The 18,870-nt window shown below is 36.4% G+C and overlaps 1 protein-coding gene across 2 annotated transcripts in view; it reads right to left on the bottom strand.

The window, feature by feature from the left end:
* Positions 1-18,870, bottom strand: part of plcb1 (phospholipase C beta 1) — a 68,473-nt gene that overhangs the window by 25,711 nt on the left and 23,892 nt on the right. For both annotated transcript variants that reach the window (XM_084393568.1, XM_084393569.1), the window contains exons 4-10: positions 12,256-12,396; positions 11,213-11,292; positions 8,746-8,799; positions 8,594-8,669; positions 7,720-7,820; positions 6,441-6,607; positions 614-760 (exon numbers count right to left, since the gene is read on the bottom strand). In XM_084393568.1, coding sequence (XP_084249694.1) covers positions 614-760; positions 6,441-6,607; positions 7,720-7,820; positions 8,594-8,669; positions 8,746-8,799; positions 11,213-11,292; positions 12,256-12,396 — 766 coding nt within the window. The remainder of the gene's footprint in view (positions 1-613; positions 761-6,440; positions 6,608-7,719; positions 7,821-8,593; positions 8,670-8,745; positions 8,800-11,212; positions 11,293-12,255; positions 12,397-18,870) is intronic.

Genomic DNA, 18,870 nt, shown 5'->3' with positions numbered 1-18,870 from the left:
AGTACTTTGCTTGACCCGTATGAACTGCGTTATGAACTTTTCAAGGGATTTTTTGTCTTTTTTGAACTTCACTCCTCATGCTTTTTATGGAAGAAAAAACAATACATCAGCTATATCATCTTGGAACAAGATAAAGGTAAAAAAGAAGAAGATCTGTGTGTGAGTTGTGTCATGTGGTGGAGTGTGTTCTCCAGCAGATCTGCACTCCTGCTCCGGCTGAGCTTTAGATTGATACATTAGCAGGACATTCACTGTAATTGCATTTATAATTCATTTCTGTGTGGTTTTTGAGGCCTAGCTGAACATGCGCCGTATTCTCAGCTCTCTCCTGATAATTGGCTCTTACGTGATGTAATGCACTTTCCCGTAAGTAGGCTTAAATGTAAATGTACTAATTTGTGCAAAACATTGCCAAATGAGGAAATATCATTATAGAGTTTTCAAGGCAGCTCTGCTTCTGTGCAATTTATATTATTCATAGAATGTTTCGATCAGTCAGTCTTAAATGTCTATTATGAAATTTTGCAACTTTATGCATTAATGAATTGAGTTCGGTATCATTTCTTGCTTATTGCGCGTGCATGCGATGTGTTTGACGTGAGTATGGCGCTACCTGTGAGGTAGGTGTTGTGGGAGGAGTTGATGAAGTACTGGGAGAGTGGGAAGGTCATGTCTTCACTCTGGTCCAGTTTTTCGGCAGGAATGACGCTGTTCTCTTGACTGATCAGATATCTGGAGAAGCCCTCCACTGAGATCTGCCCTGTTACACAGATATCACAACACATCACAACACGAGGAGCATGCCTGCGTGCAATTTAAATCATATTTGTGGGTAACACTTTATTTTACAGTGTCCTTGTTACACATGTTACATGTACTTACCATAGTAAATTATGCATAATTGCATGCAACTAACCCTCAACCAAATCCTAATCCTACCCTAACCCTATAGTAAGTACATGTTCTCAATTAATATTACTCAGTACTTAAATATATAATTACACTGTGACAATGACACCTTAAAATGTAGTGTAACCTATATGCAATTTAAAATATCTGTTTTCTATAATTGTCATTTATTCCTGTGATCAAAGCTGAATTTTCAGCATCATTACTCCAGTCTTCAGTGTCACATGATCCTTCACAAATCATTCTGATATGTGACCCTGGATCACAAAACCAGTCACATGTCACACGGGCATATCAATAGCCAACAATACATTGTATGGGCCAAATTTCGATTTTTCCTTTATGCCAAAAATCATTAGGATATTAAGTAAAGATCATGTTCCATGAAGATATTTTGTACATTTCCTACTGTAAATATATAAAACATTTATTTTTGTGAGTGAATGCAGCACAAATGCAAACATAAATGAACAACTTTAAAGGATATTTTCTCAAATGCACCGTCAGATTCCAGATGTTCAATAGTTGTATCTCGGCCAAATATTGTCCTATCCTAACAAACCACACACCAATGGGAAGCTTATTTATTCAGCTTTTAGATGATGTATAAATCTCAATTTAAAAAAATTTACCCATGTGTCTGGTTCTGTGGTCCAGGGTCACATATGTTGTTCAAGAAACATCTCTGATTATCATAAAATTTGAAAACAGTTGCGATTCATTTTCTTTTAGGATTCTTTGATGGATAAAACATTAAAAATAACATTTATATGACGGAATTCTTACGGAACAGTCATTTTTAAACAATTTAATAAAGAAAAAAAAGCTTCTGAACGGCAGTGTAGTTTTCCGGCGGGATCATTATGGCACCAAAGTGACTAAATAAAGAGGGCATTGTGTTCTATTCACCTTCATCTGCGAGCAACAGAGGTTCTTTCACCTCGGAAAATTATCCCTCTCTTTCGCACCTAAACTAACAACTTGTCTCATCGAGTAAATTAGCACTGCAACTGCAAACAGACTTCAAATTAAAGTGGAGCCGGAAGATCAGTGTTCCCTGAACAGCACTCGCGCTCGGAGAGAAGACACTGGGGGACGAGCGTCCTCTGAGACTAATTCTCATCAGCAGTTTACATTCATTAAGCTCATTCTTTGCTGAGCTCCAAAGGTAATTAACCGTGGCCCTTTTTTTCCGGCTGGAAGACACTGCTCGGGATCGCGATCGGGATCTGTCACTCCAAAGCAAACAACCTTTGATTTGCACACCGAAATAACACGAACCACCTCGCTGTCTCCAAAGGGGAGTCGAAAGCTTTCTAAAGACTACAATTACCGCACACTGCTGAAATTCTGCAATTGTCTTGTCGAGTTAAATGGAGAACGAACGAACAGGAACGAGATAAGAATGTAGATTGCATCTGTTGTCACAGTCCTGCATCCTAAGGTGCTGTTCTGCTCGTTTTTACACTGGATTGGTCAGGCTGGAAGACTAGACGCTATTACGTTAAGAGTTGAGCAAAAATAAGCTAGCTAGTGGAAAATCAGTCTAACTTTTCATTCTCCAATTTGGCCAAAAGAAGATTTTATGCAAGTGACTTTTAAAGAAAAATCTTTAAGTGTAATTGTACAATTCCCCATCAGCTTGTGCTACCAAGTCTTTTTATTGTGTAAAAATCTGATTTTTATTAAGTAAACATAACTTTTATATCATTAGTAATATTTAAAGATCAACACTTTCTGGACTGAAGTAGCTTCGGTTTACATGATTATTCATACATCATTTTATAGTAAAGTCATGTTCAAATGTGAGTCCTAAATATGATCATCAGGCTTTTGAGGAAGGTTTATCTGTTCATCTCTCAGTCATCATTGTGTTGCATTGCATTATATGTTTTAAAACTACAGAGATTTGATCATAAAACTAAGCATTTAAATATCATCTTACTAAGACATATTGACAGATATAGAGAGATGACTGATATTTACATGCATTTTATGTTAGTATCTGTTACACTGTAATAAAGATCTCATTGATTTACATTACAAGCATCAGAATTTCATCTCACTTTTGGTTCATATAAATATCAGCATTCATATTTTTGCTAAAAAAATACATTTGAGCAGTTTTCCCCTCCATATTCTCACTATATTAAACAATATGAGCCATAAAAGTGTATCTGATGTATCAAATATGATGCTCAACAAAACATATGCAAACTCTTTTTCCATTTCAAAACACTAGATTTATCTGATCATTATTTCATATGTATAGATGATAGTTTATGCAACTGGTCCCAGATAAAACAGCTAAGACCAGCAAACCGTTTTTTAAAGAAAAGAAACATGATTATTGTTTTTTTAACAGCCATTTCTGTCGAACAACGAATGTCTCTCAGACACAGTGCAATCCTGCGTTACAACCCAGTCGTTCTTCCAAATCCACAATCAATACTATGCAGATATCAGCGTGTGGCTGGCGTGGGCGTTCGACTGTCCGCCGCCTGTCTGTGAGATTACACTGAGAAAATAGAGTCGTAATCTGTATGACAGCGGCGTGTCGTGGCAGAACCGCGAGCTAAAGAGCCTCATGATCATCCTCATCTATCGCCATCACTGGCTGATCAATCTCCTGTCACGGACCCGATCTCCACTTCGCCCGTGGAGCCTTGTGCTCGCACAGATATAAATAAACCGGCGCGACTGCATCTCGGGAGTTATTGTTGCTATGGCAATGAAAAGTGGAGAACGGGATGGAGGTTTTGTTTTCTTTCCATAGAATAAATATAAGAAAACTCAAAAACTCAAGTGCACTTCTTTGCTGTCTACCTCCTACTTAGGCAACATCCAGACTGACAGACAGACCCCTGTGAGTTAGATAAATACATCCTGCACAAAAAAAGTTTGGTAATTGTATTAATTATACTTTTCCGTATAGAATGATTATGTTTAGAATGAACATTAATTAGTGTATTGATATACTTATTATAAAAGATACTTATTGGGGCTGTCAAATCGATTAATCGCGATTAATCACATCTAAAATAAAAATTGTGTGTTTATGTAATATAATATTATATATATACACTCTAAAAAATGCTGGGTTGTTTTAACCCAATGTTGGGTCAGATATGGACTAACCCAACGTTGGGTTAAAAATGCAATTTAAAAATGGACAAACCCAGCCGTTGGGTTACATTTTTAATGTAACCAATGCAATTTGTCCATTTTTTTATTGCATTTTTGTCCATTTTTGATTTTGTCCAAAATGCAATTTGTCCATTTTTAAACTGCATTTTTTAACCCAACGTTGGGTTAGTCCATATTTGACCCAACATTGGGATAAAACAACCCAGCGTTTTTTAGAGTGTATTCTTTTGAGTTTAGCATGAATTAGTACATTAGTTTTAGTATATTAATTAGTATATTTATATACTAATTACATACATAATTTACTAAAACCGATAATACACTCATTAATTAGCATATTAAATCAGTGAATTTACAGTTGCCTTATACAGGCAATAACTCAGACTGAAACAGATCATTAAAAATGTGAGATTGTTTAATTAATATTCATGAGCCTGTGTGCTGATTCGCTGACAAAAAGCAAATCTCCAGAGGAGGGAAAAGACGTAAACAAACAGATGAATGACTGAGAATATCTGATGAAATGTACATTTTTATATTTGGTTGTTGCTATAATGTTTCAGGCCTGATTACTAAACATTTTAATGACAAAAAGTAAAGTTGTAACTGTTTTTAGGCCTCCCAACGGTTTCTGATATGAGTGTATCAGGCATTTAAAACTGATGGGATCTATAAGGTGTCTCTTTTCCTGATGCTGAGGTATTTGCTGTTTGAAGCGACAGACAACACTGAAAAACACTGTTTAATGCTGCTGTCACTCAACAAGTTGGGTGGAAAAATTAATGAGGGATTATATTTCATATTAGTATGATGACAGGAACTGACGGCGTTCTGTTAGAAAGCCCTCATCAAACCTCATGGGAACGCAGGGCCGAAACCTCCCACAGAATCATCAGAGATAATCAATCACACTCCAGCTGTCTATCAGCGATCGATACATAAACTGAGCTAATTCTCGTCTGATCGCCGGGGATGATGGGATACTGAGAAAACCTGATCCTGACAGTGGTCTGAGCTGCTGGATTAAAACATTTACTGACGGCAAAGTTCACTCCCACTCCCGTCACCGGTCGAACAACGATTGCCGTGCATCTCAACATCAGATGTTCAGTGAATAATGACTACATTTGGGTCTTTCTCTCACACAAAGCGTCATGTGACTTCAGAGGATTTAGGATAGCGAATGAGTCATATGAACTTCTGTTATGGTGTTATGAATGATGAATCTAAATGAAATCAATACTGAGATGCGGCTTAGTGCGATTTAATTGAATAAATATATCGGTTTTGGAGTGGAGCGCGGCACTGTGTTCATTTACTACTTCAGTTTGAAGCATTAATTAAGCATTTGTACCTGTAGCCAACAAAGGAGAGAATATGAAGACAGAAATATTAGTATTGTAATTTTACAGTTGTATTATTATTTTTTTCTGCTGCAACAATATGTATTGTGAAAAGCGCTATGTGAAATGTGAATTGTAATATAAAATTATTATTCATTATTTTACAGTGAAATAATATTAGAACAATATTAATATATTCCTTATTTTGTCATTTTATATTTATTAATAATAATAATAATAATAAATAATAATAATAATATTATTATTATTATTATAATTTTTATTGTTGGTTTTAGTCATATTGATATATAGCCTAATCACATTATGATTTTTTTTTTATCCAAATTGTGCAACCCAACACATAATTACAGCAAACTTGGAGCTCTTTATATATGTATTTTTTTTATAAATAATATTTTTCTTTTTGTCATTTTACAGTTGCTTTGTAAAATAATAATAATCATTATTAAATTCTTGTTTTTTTTATTTTACACTGAAATTATACATTGTAACAATAGTAATATTTTCCTTTTTTTATTTATTTGTTTTATAATACATATTTATTAATACATTTTTACAAATATTTTATTTAATAAAAAAAAGATTAGGTTAAAGCAACATACAAGCTTTGCAAACTTACTTGGAGCTCTTTTTATATAATCACTTTTTAAATCTTGAAATTATCAGATTTTTTTTTTTTAGTAGATTTTTAGTAGATAATTAGATTTTTTGGTGACACTTTATTTTAAGGTTACATAGTTACATTGTAATATATATATAATATATTCATTAACGACATGTACTTACTAAAGAGTTACAGTTAGGGTTTGGTTTAGGGTTAGTTACTTGTAATTATGCATAATTTACTGTTAATAAGTACATGTAATAATATGTAACTACATCACCTTAAAAAAAGTGTTTTTTCCCCCCAAATCGTTCAGCCCTACTGTGAACGTAATGTGAAAAACTTCATCAGTGTTCTCCTTTAGAGTTTGCAACGAGCTGATGGCGATTAAAGGATGGCATTAGTCTCAGACAGACCTTTCTGAATCATTCCTGGGTTGGGCTCAAACTTCTCCATGAGCATCTGGGTTTGCTCCGGCTTCAGCGGCGGGTACAAGATCTCGTTCAGGCGAGGGTCTCGCTGCTTGTTGTTGATGAAGTCAGTCAGCTCATCCATGGTGAGGAAGTTTCTGCTCTTCGCTCCACTGGACAGAGACGGCGAGAGATGTGTGCGAGAGATCGTGAGACACAGAAAAAGAGTGAGAATCATGACAATAAGATGAGCAGAAACATCCCAGTGTGCAAATGACACAATGACTTTCAGGAGGGTTGTTTTTGTTTTTAACGTCTCGGTTATGATCAACGCTAATTATCTTTCATTATTATTATTTTTAATTGTAACATGCGCTCATGCGCTCGTCTCATACAGATCATTCCAGCATGACTTGAAGGCATCATTAGCTATACATATTAAATAAAATAAAAAACATGAAAATGATAAATAAAAAGAATGTATTAGAAAATAAATGTATAAATATATAACAAACAGATAAAAATACAATAGATAAAACACTTAAACATAAGAAATAAATACAGATAAAATTAGAAAAAGATAAATACAATTAAGATAAATAAATAATAAATAGTTAAAAACAGAAAAATAATAAATAAAAACAGTGTATAAAAATGACTAAACACAAATAAAAAATAACTAAACAAATAGAAAAAATAAAAGATAAAAACAGATAAATTAAATAAATAGATAAAAACTAAAAAAACGGTAAATAAAAACAGTTTATAAAATAAATGTATAAATAAATAAAAAACAGCTTAATAAATAGATAAAAAAGATAAAACAATAAATAAATAAACTGATAAATATGGAAAAACAGATAAATAAAAAATGATAAAGATAGAAGTATAAAGAAAGAAAGAAAGAAGGAAAGAATACATTAAATACATATATAAAAACAGATAAATAAAAAATAAAGTATACAAAATAAATAAATAAATAAATAAAAAGATTAAAAAGTAAATAAAATAAAAAAAAAATTTTTTTACTAAATGGCTAAATAAAAACAATGCATAAACGATTAAATAAAATAAATTCGAAAAAAAGATAAAAACAGATAAATAAATAAATAAATAAGAAACAGATTAAATAGATGACAGAAAAGACGACAAATAAAAACAATGTATAAAAACAAATGTATGAATGAATAAATAAATAAACAGATAAACCAATAAATAAACAAACAAATAAATATTTTTGTATTTTATTGAAGGCATCATTAGCTAAAGCTTCATAAGGACTTACAGATCAGCAAATATCTGGTTGATCTCAGATCGCGGGCAGAGATGATTGATGAACACTTTGTAAATGTCAGGGGTCAAATCCTCCAACGGGATGGAGTCATTCTGCAGAGACAACCAAATAATGAAATACATATTCATATATTTATTACACAGCATCCATTAAGTCCAGACAGAGTCTTTAACCATGAGTCGAAACAATTAATCACCTAAAATAGAGGAGCCAAACCAGCTTTTAATAACATGTGCTCTCATATTAATAAAAACAAATATAGTCTACTTAAGCTGGCCTCCATATTAATTAGTTCTTTCCATCCTAAGAGAAGCATCTAGTCCGAATCAATTGGTTTGTTGCGACAAACTCAATAACGGACATCAGTCAATGTCATCCGCACGCTGTTAGACATTCATCTCCCGCAGGAAACATCCGAAACACTGAGTCTGGAAGGCCACGCCGGCGCCCGAGGCTGATGAATGCTTTGTTGGTCAAAATATAAAGCAGCAAACAAAAAAGAGAAAGGCATGAAAGGATGCGAATGCGAGTGAGTCAGACGAGGAGGGCAGCGAGAGTAAACCCATGATGATTTCTCATTAGCTGCACACTTTTTTCCCTCGCGAGTCTCCCGAGGCCTTTTAACATTATGGATTTTGAAAATCTCCCTGTGTCCGCCGCTCAACCTTTATATTTGCCGTTAAAACGACAAGGCAAACAAATTGACTCCCCTTGTTGCTGGGAATGAAAAGGCAAGATGTCATTTGTCAGGCGTTTAGAAAGGCGACGCGCTTCAGTCTGAAACCGCAGGTTTTCTGGTAAAATCCCTCACTGGCTTCCTCTCTGCCAGTGGGTTTCTGGAGCGATTAACCCAACATATGCTCACCCGGCCTGACGGAAGATTACAGCTCTCCAGTGCCGTTTCCACACGCTTCCGGTCAGTGGAGAAAATGCGGAATATGCTGCAGAACGAGAGGGAAGCGTTAGGATGACTGAATCTGTTCGTGTTTTATCAGGTGGAAACGGTCGGTGTCTTACTTCTTCACTGGGACACGACCCTCTTGGTTGGGCTGCAGCTTGAGTCTCGTGAAGCTGGTGAGAAACACAACAAGTTCATTGAAAAGTTACATCAGTCATTCTCTGGGAACGATGCCATTGTTTGGACTCGTGTCTCCATATCTTACTATTGATGAACTGGATACTGAACTAATGTAATGTAAAGGTTTTTCACCAGAATGTCAGATCATTTAAAGAGCCCATTCATCACTTGTACATTTTTATTGGATGGATGGATGGATGGATGGATGAATGGATGAATGGAGAGATAGATAGATAGATAGATAGATAGATAGATAGATAGATAGATAGATAGATAGATAGATAGATAGATAGAGGGAGGGATGGATGGATGGATGGATGGAGGGGATGGAGGAATGGATGAAGGGAGGGGATGGATGGATAAGTGGATGGTAGGAGGGATGGATGAAGAGAGGGGATGGATGGATGATGGATGGATGGATGAATGGATGGATGGAGGAATGGATGAAGGGAGGGGATGGATGGATAAGTGGATGATAGGAGGGATGGATGAAGGGAGGGGATGGATGGATGCATGGATGGATGGATGGATGGAGGGGATGGAGGAATGGATGAAGGGGGGATGGATGGATAAGTGGATGGTAGGAGGGATGGATGAAGAGAGGGGATGGATGGATGATGGATGGAGGGGATAGATTGATAGATGGATGGATGGATGAAGGGGATGGATGGATGGAGGAATGGATGAAGGTAGGGGATGGATGGATGGATGGATGGATGGATGATGGATGAAGGGAGGGGATAGATGGATAAGTGGATGGAAGGAGGGATGGATGAAGGGAGGGAGGGGATGTATGGATGGAGGGAGGGAAGGATGAAGGGAGGGGATGGATGGATGGATGGATGAAGGGAGGGGATGGAGGATGAATGGAGAGATGGATGGATAGATAGAGGGAGGGAGGGATGGATGGATGGATGGATGGATGGAGGGAGGGGATGGATGGATGGATTGATGAAGGGAGGGGATAGATTGATAGATGGATGGATGGATGGATGGATGGATGGATGGATGGATAAATATGGATGGATGGAACAAATAAATAAATAGACAAAAAATAAATAAATGCATGTATTGTTTTTCGATAATACTAGGCAAGGCAAGGCAAGGCAAGGCAAGTTTATTTATATAGCACATTTCATACACAATGGCAATTCAAAGTGCTTTACATAGAAGAAATTAAAATAATAAAAAGAAATAAGAATAATTAAAACAGTTTAGAAAAATAAAAAATAAAATACAGTACAAACAGTCGGACGAACAGTGGCACAGTGCTCATTCAGTAATGCATAGCTAAACAGATGTGTTTTGAGTCTGGATTTGAATGTGACTACTGTAGGAGCACGTCTGATCTCCTCTGGAAGCTGGTTCCAGCTGCGGCTGGCATAATAGCTAAAAGCAGACTCGCCATGCTTAGAGTGAACCCTTGGTATTTCAAGCTGATATGATCCTAATGATCTGAGTGATCTGTTGGGTTTATATTCAGTGAGCATATCTGCAATGTATTGAGGTCCTAGGCCATTGAATGATTTATATACCAGTAATAATACTTTAAAATCAATCCTAAATCTAACTGGGAGCCAGTGTAAAGACCTGAGGACTGGTGTGATATGTTCATATTTTCTGGTTCTGCTCAGAATCCTGGCGGCAGCGTTCTGTATGAGCTGCAACTGTCTTATGGTCTTTTTGGGAAGGCCAGTGAGGAGTCCATTACAGTAATCCACCCTGCTGGTGATGAAAGCATGCACAAGTTTCTCTAGGTCTTGTCTGGAAACAAAACATCTAATTCTTGCAATATTTTTCAGATGATAGTATGCTGATTTAGTTATTGCTTTGACATGACTACTGAAACTAAGCTCTGACTCTAGTGTCACACCAAGATTCCTGACTTGATGTTTGGTTGTTTGACCCCTAGAGTGAAGGTATGCGTTCACCTTGAGAACTTCATCTTTGTTTCCAAACGCAATGACTTCAGTTTTGTCTTTGTTTAACTGAAGAAAGTTTTGACACATCCAACTGTTGACTTTATCAATGCATTGGCACAGGGAGTCAATGGGGCTATAATACTACAATAAGGTCTAATTTGTTAACATTATGTAATGTATTAACATGAACTAACCATGATGCATTTGTTACAGTATTTAATCTTTGTTCATGTTAGTTAATAAAAATAGTCATTAATTGTTTGTTCATATTAGTTCACAGTGCATTTACTAATACTAACAAATACAACTTTTAATTTTAACAATGCATTAGTAAATGTTAAAATAAACAATAAGATAATTAAATGCTGTAGAAGTGCAGTTCATTATTAGTTCATGTTAACTATACATTTCAAAACCTATTTATTAAAAACTATTATTCAACAATTAATTTCATGAATTTCATGAGTGATCTGCAGGTACTCACGCTTTCTCCAGACAGGACTCTCTGCCCATGTTCTGAGCGAGTAGGTTAGACGCCAGACTAAACAGCTCATCTGCCCACTCCTTTATCAATGACAAAGCACAAACAAAACATGCCATTTTCATTCAGAACTATTCAGGTCAAGTATCCTGACTGAAATGAATGCTGCACAAATATCTCACTGACAGAAATATATATCATGCTCTCAGGGCTTGACTTTAACTTTTTGGTTAAAAGTGGTTTTCCAAAGTTACGAGCCACTCCGCATTTTCACTGGCCACAACTTTGACAATGATACAATGGGGAAAAACCGCCATATAGATATTTTTAATATTATCTCATAATTTGGCAGCAGGAATATTAGGCTGCTGTCCCTTTAAGATCTGACGCACAGATCCATTACACTGTTACACATGCATTTACTTTCTCAACTGTTTATGTTCACTTAAAACATCACTGTGTTTACATGAATTACGTGAATACACTCCAAGACTGGTGTTTTTGTGGGTGTATTTGACTGTTTAAGTGCAAAAAGCAGTGAAAAAGAACTTAATTTAGTACTGAGAGGAGGCTTTATGTGACGCACTTTGGGTGTTTGAGCACAAAATCTGCAGGAATGAGTCAAATTATGTGCAATACTGAAATTCACGTCCTGGAACAGCAACAATATTCATCCGGAGCAAAAGAAAAGAGTGAGTGAGTGAGTGAGAAGAGGCGGGTTTGTGTGTCACTCGCTGTCGGAGATATTAGAGAGAAAGAGCTGCTGGTTTTGTGAATCAGTTCTGTGGGAAATTAATATAGAAAGCATTTCAGATATTTCAGTATCGACATGTATCGAAAAATCAATTTTTTTTACAACACTTTTGCACTGAGTTGATCATTTTCGATTGCCTTTTTAAAAGACCACAATTGAAAAATGTATATATAACCCGCCAAAGTGTGTAGTAGGAGTGACTGTAACTGCTGTAATACACCCGCGGTTGGTGTTAATGTCAAGCCCCGCATGCGCTACTTATTTATCAGATGTTCTGATGCTGATGAAACACCTTGGCGACTTCTTCTTGGAAGGCCATGAAGTTCAGGTACTGGATATTGACCATGTCGGGTCCCGTCACCACCGTCAGCATCCGGTTCTCTATCCGTCCCACCAGATTGCCCACATCCAGGAGCTCCCGGAGCTTTGCTTCCTGAGGGAAAACAATAATGAAGCCTCGCTGCCATAAAACATCTCAAGTAAGCCAGTAAGCCTCTTTACGGCTGATCTCGCCCACAACCGTTTCCCACGAGCGCTTTATCCGTACGATAAAAACTGCTGAACACCTGCTGATGATGGAAGAACATTCAACATATCCGCTGGTTTCACTTCAGGACCCAAACACATTCACATTTAGAAACCGGAACCCAAAAATGACATTTATAAGTTAAAACTGGATTCAGTTTGGATCTAGACCTGCAAAGACTTCAGATGATGCCAACTCTGGCTCTATTTAGAAAAAATTACAAAATGTTATCCTTTTATTGTAATATTATCTTTATATTGTAATAATTATTATAATCAAGGCCTGTTCATAACAAGGACGATAACTATAAATATTATAGTTAAAGATATTAAAGAATAACAGAGTTCACACCACAACTATAAAGACAGAAGCACAGAGAATCCATTGACAGCCAATCAGAATCCATCCTGCTTTAAAGAGCTCGAGCATTTAAAGTGGCAGATGACAAAACTGCAGTGCACTTATAATAAACAGAACAATATCAATATAGCTAATATAGTTATCGTTATAGTTATCTTTCTTGGTTTGAAGATTGTGTCTGCTTAACTGAATACATGACTTTTATTATAGATATAATACATGACGCCACTATTATAGCTGTAAATTACTGGCATTTGGACATTACCTTGACACACTTATCTCTGGCTGATTACAGAATACTATGAAAGCTAGTTTCTGCCAGGGAATGAAAAAAAAAAAATCTTTTAATCTCACAAGTTAGATTTTTTTTTTCTCCCCTTGCTATTCTGCTTTTATATCTCACAATTCTCAAATGTCAAAATTGCAAGTTATAAACTCAAAATTGAGAGGTACAGTATAAACTATACCACAATTATTTGTTTAAATCTCAAGAAATCTTACTTTTTTTACTCGCAATTCTGTGAAAGTAAAACAAGTAATAAAAACTCAGTGAGTGTTTTAGCGCAATTTTCTCACGTCATGGGATCACAACACTAAGAGATAGCAAATGAAAGAGAAAATAAGTTGCTCGAGAATATAACTTTCTCTTGAAATTCAAATGAACTTTCTGAAATCAAATCAGCAATGGATAATAAAAAAGGCACAATCACTTGACTAGTTGAACATTATTATTTTTTATTAGCTCATTATTTTTTACATCTTGTGTTCACTCAATATCCTCGATTTTCTCTGTATCTTTTCTGTTTTGTCCTCTTCAGATTCTTCCTTCTTTTCTGCTTGACTATTGGCTTGTGACTTTGTAAACTCTTCTGCTTTCGAGATATTTGCCAAAACATCCTCTGAAAGCCACGAGTCATCGTAGAAATCAGATACGCCTGATGAGGAAGCCGTTGGTGTGGATGTCGCCATCTTTTGTCGCTTTGCTGAACGTTCTTCCATTTATTTTGCAACAACCTCTTGTCGTTTTCTCATATATTCTTGCTCCTTCTCCAAATCTTGATCGATACCTTCATTGATTTCTTGCCGTAATTCAGTGGAATTAATTGTGCTCATGACTCTTGTGAATACCTTCCTTACGTATTTCTGTGGAACAATAGTTTTATAGGTGAAAAGGCAATATTTTTCTTATTTCCCTTCAAATAAAGTTTTAATTAATTTTTGAAGCATAAAGGAAAGTTTTTTGATCAATTCTTTTTTTTCTAATATTATTGTACATTTTAGAAGCTATCGATTGCAATTTGTTTCAACTCAGCTATTATGGTTGCCGAGAAATTTGCAAAAAACTGATTTTTTTCTGGAATTTCCAGGAAATCCAAAATCTTTTCCTGGATTTTTTTTTGTGTGTTCCCGAGATTAGACCTTCCTTAACAATAATGCCGAAAACCCGAAGTCTCTAGGTGGTCTGGTTGATGAGTAGATAGAAGTGCAAGATTGGCAGACAGAACAGAAATCATGAGTTGTTAATCGCAATTTTGTCCGGTGGAAAATTGCGCAAAATATTGCGAGATATACACTTGCAAAAACATTTTCTTCTAGATCTTCTATTCAGCCGAAACAAACTTTGTTGCATTATTTCCCTGTTATCACTGTAAAGCTGATTTGAAACAATCTGTATTGTAAAAAGCGCTATATAAATAAAGGTGACTTGACTTGTATCTCGCAATAACCTTTTTAACAGACTTTTTTCAGCAGAAAAATCTGCTTTGAGAGAAAAACGGTGCAATTAACCTTTTTTAGTTGTTTTATTCCGAGGCGAAAAACAAAAGTGCACAGAATACTTCCTAAATCGTGCCACTGAAAAACAAGCATTTTCTGTAAGGCTGCATTGGAACAATTTATATAGTGGAAAAGTGTTATGCAAATAAACTTGATGAAATGCATATGCTCACACAGGAATATAATTTCCTATAAATGTGAAATGTAAAAATAAAACAGTGTCTGGTTGCTTTGCATGCAGATCAGATGCTCTGTTCCCGTCCAAGTGGGCGTTTGTTGGCAAGAACAAGCTGCAATGTGGACCTGATGTTATGCCAAAAAAGCCTTCGCGTCTGTAGCTCTGATGCCTGGAGTGTTGCTCAGGTAGAGAGCATGTCTCTAGTTTTGGAGCTGATATTTCATCTGAAGCGTCGTCCAACAAGTGTGTGTCTGCGCGCGCACATGCAGCTGTGCAACAGGTGTGTGTGTGGCCTCTCAGCTGTCAGCAATTACAAGCCAAAGCAGTGACTCTCCAATCAAGCGCTGATGAGCGAGTGCCATCCGTGCCACAGCAGAACCAATGCTTCAACAAATATAATCCAGCATAAAAACACTCGCTGCCAAACGAGAACGAGAAACTGCGCACAGCAAATCCCATGAGCACAGGAGCACTTCCCCGAGAACAAATGGAAAAAGACACCCGACGGTTTTCCATCAAGAAAAATCTAATGTTTTATCAATTTCGGCTGTGACTCGCAAAAAACAATAAACCTACAATAACACACCCCAGAGGAAACCGAAGCCATTAAAGAGTCTAAACCCATCAATGCTCACGGAGAGCTTTGGTAATTTCAACGATGGTTCAATGAGTAATATTACATTTTGAATTGTCTTCTTGCCACTTGAGGGAGCGAATGATTGAATGGCGCCACCAATGTCTCGCTCCAAACTAGCATTTAGATGCATTGCTAAATGATGCTCGTAAATATTTGATTCGGTCGCATTCAATCGAAACGACGTGCAAACACTGAATAGACTTGCACACTCAACACAGAGTATATCAAAGAATCCAACGTAAAGGGATGGTTCATATAAAAATGGAAAATCTGTCATCATTTACACTCCCTCGAGTTGTTTCAAACCTGTATGAGTTTCGGTCTTCTGTTGAACACAAAATAATATAATGTTGGTAATGACGGCACACATTGACATAGTATTTGTTTCCTACTATGGAAGTCAATGGGGTCCATCAACTGTCTGGTTACCAACATTCTTCAAAATGTCTTCTTTTGTGTTCAACAGAAGACAGAAACTCACACAGGTTTGGAACAACTTGAGGGTGAGTAAATTATGACAGAATTTTCATTTTTAAGTGAACTGTTCCTTTAAGGCCGCTTGTCCAAAAACATACCAAAGAACTGAATGAAGCCTGTCAATGAAGGACCGAACAAAATAGAGCCGGAGCAAAGAGAATTCATGCAGGTTTGAAACAACATAAGGGTGAGTAAAGGATGACAATATTTTCATTTTTGGGTGAACTATCCCTTTAAGTTAAGTATTCAACTTCAGCGTGTGGGAGAGAGTTGTGCTGGTACTTTACTATGAAATACATGATTTTCACCTGCTGGACCATAAAACAGATTTAAATAAAATCCCACAGATACACACTGAAGGACCTGAGTCATAGAGACCAGAAGATTAATTCACGAGAACAACCTAGCAACTATCTCAGCAACCACTTAGCAACACCCTGGGCTGACCAATCTGTGAAATCTGTAATTGCGATTTTTTTTCTGATACAAACTGTGAATGTGTTTTTAAAAAGAAAATCCAGGTTTGCTCGGCTTGATTATAGGGATGTACAATTTGGCCAGACTTTTGTTATTATGTATCAATATGACTATACGATTATAGTTAATATTATTAAATAGCTCAAACAGTAGAGCGTTGGCGCTTGCAACACCAAGGTCATGCGTTCGATTCCCCAGGGAAAGCAAGAACTGATAAGAGTGTACATGTGTAGCCTGAAATGAAATGTAAGTCGCTTTGGATAAAAGCGTCTGCCAAATGCATAAAAATTTCACTGTAAAATAAAAACATCAAGTATTTAAAGGAGTCATAACCTGCAATTTTCACTTTTCCACGAGAATCAATGTATGTTATGATCGACTAACGATTATACACTGGCCGGGAAGCCGATATTTAAAAGTGAAGCGTTTGTTTACCTCAGGGTAAATAAACCAGCGCGCGTGCACGCGCACTCAAATACGAGATTTTGATTTCAGCTCCCTCTTGACGTCATGAGGTAGTAGGATATACCATATATGGACACCGCAGCAGGAAGTCCGCCCTTCCCCTCTCCCCCTCATATTCAGTTCAGTCGAGAAATATGGAGAAACCGAGTGCACACCGGACTTGCTCTGTGGTTGATTGCCATAAAAAACATGTAAATGTGTTTTATCTCCCAAAATCGGACGAAACTATCAGGGACCAGTGGATGAAATTCATTTTTAATGACGCTGTCCCAACAACCATTTCAACTGGCGTGCAGAGCCATATAGAGCGTCCACGATAGCCAAAACATCGCATTGATCTCGCGAGACAATAATGCCTTCAGAAATAAGGGTAAAAGTAGGTCTGTGTTTATTTTTTTTCCACTTTTCTTTTTTAGAAGGGCCTGAAAGACTATAATACAGCAGTAGGTATCCAATGTAATACTAGGTTATGACTCCTTTAAGAAAAATAATACAATACTAATTTAACTATAATGCTAAATGTGTGGCTGTCTTAATTTCTCCATCTTCAAATGTTAAACCATCAAACTTTTATTTTTAAATTGTATTATTCTTAAAGCTTCTCTTTTGTTAATAAGAGCTGCTTATTACAAGTACACTTAAAAAATAATAATAATAACATCCATAATTTCAAAAATTTGACATCCCTGAAGCAACCTATATAAACCAATGTATACCAACGTTAATTAACATTAGTTAATGCATTATTGTAAAGTGTTACTTAAATCAGTATGTGTTCAGTCAGCAGAAACAGCTCTTTAAGGTCATAATAGCAGGTGAAGCTCATAATGAGAAGCGTTTACTGAATCGAGCCGCTCTGAGACTCTGTGTTTATTTCCTAAAACTGTTTTAATTATTCTTATTTATTTTGATTATTTTAATTGCTTCTATGTAAAGCACTTTGAATTACCATTGTGTATGAAATGTGCAATATAAATAAACTTGCCTTTTCTTGCTTTGTAAATAAACACAGTGTCATGCTTCAACCTGAAACACGCAGCGCATATATTAATATCATTATCACAGCCTATACGATTTGATAATCACATTAAGCCATAAGGCGATTCCAGTTTGATTTCAATGAGTCGTGCAGCCCTACTGGTAACCATTCAACAACCTAGCGCTGTGGTGCCGACTTTTGCACGTGAAAAAAGAACAATATTTTTTAATAATAACACAATTTGCATGCAATACTTTTCTGTGCACATGTAAAGCTTCCAATAAAGGAGAACGAGTGTGCCGCACACATCCTGAAAAATGATCGCCCCCTGGTGGCTGGCAGCAGTATAGGTCATCAACCCCGTCCTGTCCGTCACATCGAATGCGACACTAGAGAGACTAAAAAAATCTAATTACACTTCAAATAATTTTTTCCCAAAGATGGTTTCTGTCAATTTAGGAAGTTTTTCCAATAAGTTTGGTTTTAGTTTGCCATTCGATGCTATAAAATGTTCCGAATGATTTCATCGGCAATGACCGTTTCTAGGATATGTTGGCTTCATTTTTCAACAACAAAAGGAAGTGGAAAAGTCCATCTTTATTACGGTCTGTGGAAGAGACACCTCTTGGCTTTGTTTCAGACGGGATCTTCCTGTAACCTCATGACTCATGATTGGGTTCGGGCCCCGGGGCCCTTACAGCCAGACTACCGTTACACTTTTATTTAAAGCAGTTTCCACCGACAGCATGACAGATGACACGGGTTCATTAGTGAAAGACTCTGTGTGTACTGCAGATACGGGCTCTGAATAGCACATGAATAATACATGCAGTTATTGAATATTAAATTGAATCTTTAAAAGGGGAGTTCTGTGTGAACTGGACAGATGTGTGAGAGACTGGCTCTAAAAAAAGATCAAGTCTGTAAATAGCCGACTCGTTGCATGATTATTTCCATTGCATTAAATTTTTCTGCGTTTTGCGTGTAGTATTTTTAACATTTTTGGTTTAGTGCGCAAAACTATTCTCACCA

This window comes from Rutilus rutilus (assembly GCF_951802725.1).
Source record: "Rutilus rutilus genome assembly, chromosome: 21".
Lineage (NCBI taxonomy): Eukaryota > Metazoa > Chordata > Actinopteri > Cypriniformes > Leuciscidae > Rutilus > Rutilus rutilus.
This window is presented reverse-complemented; position numbering and strand designations above follow the sequence as displayed.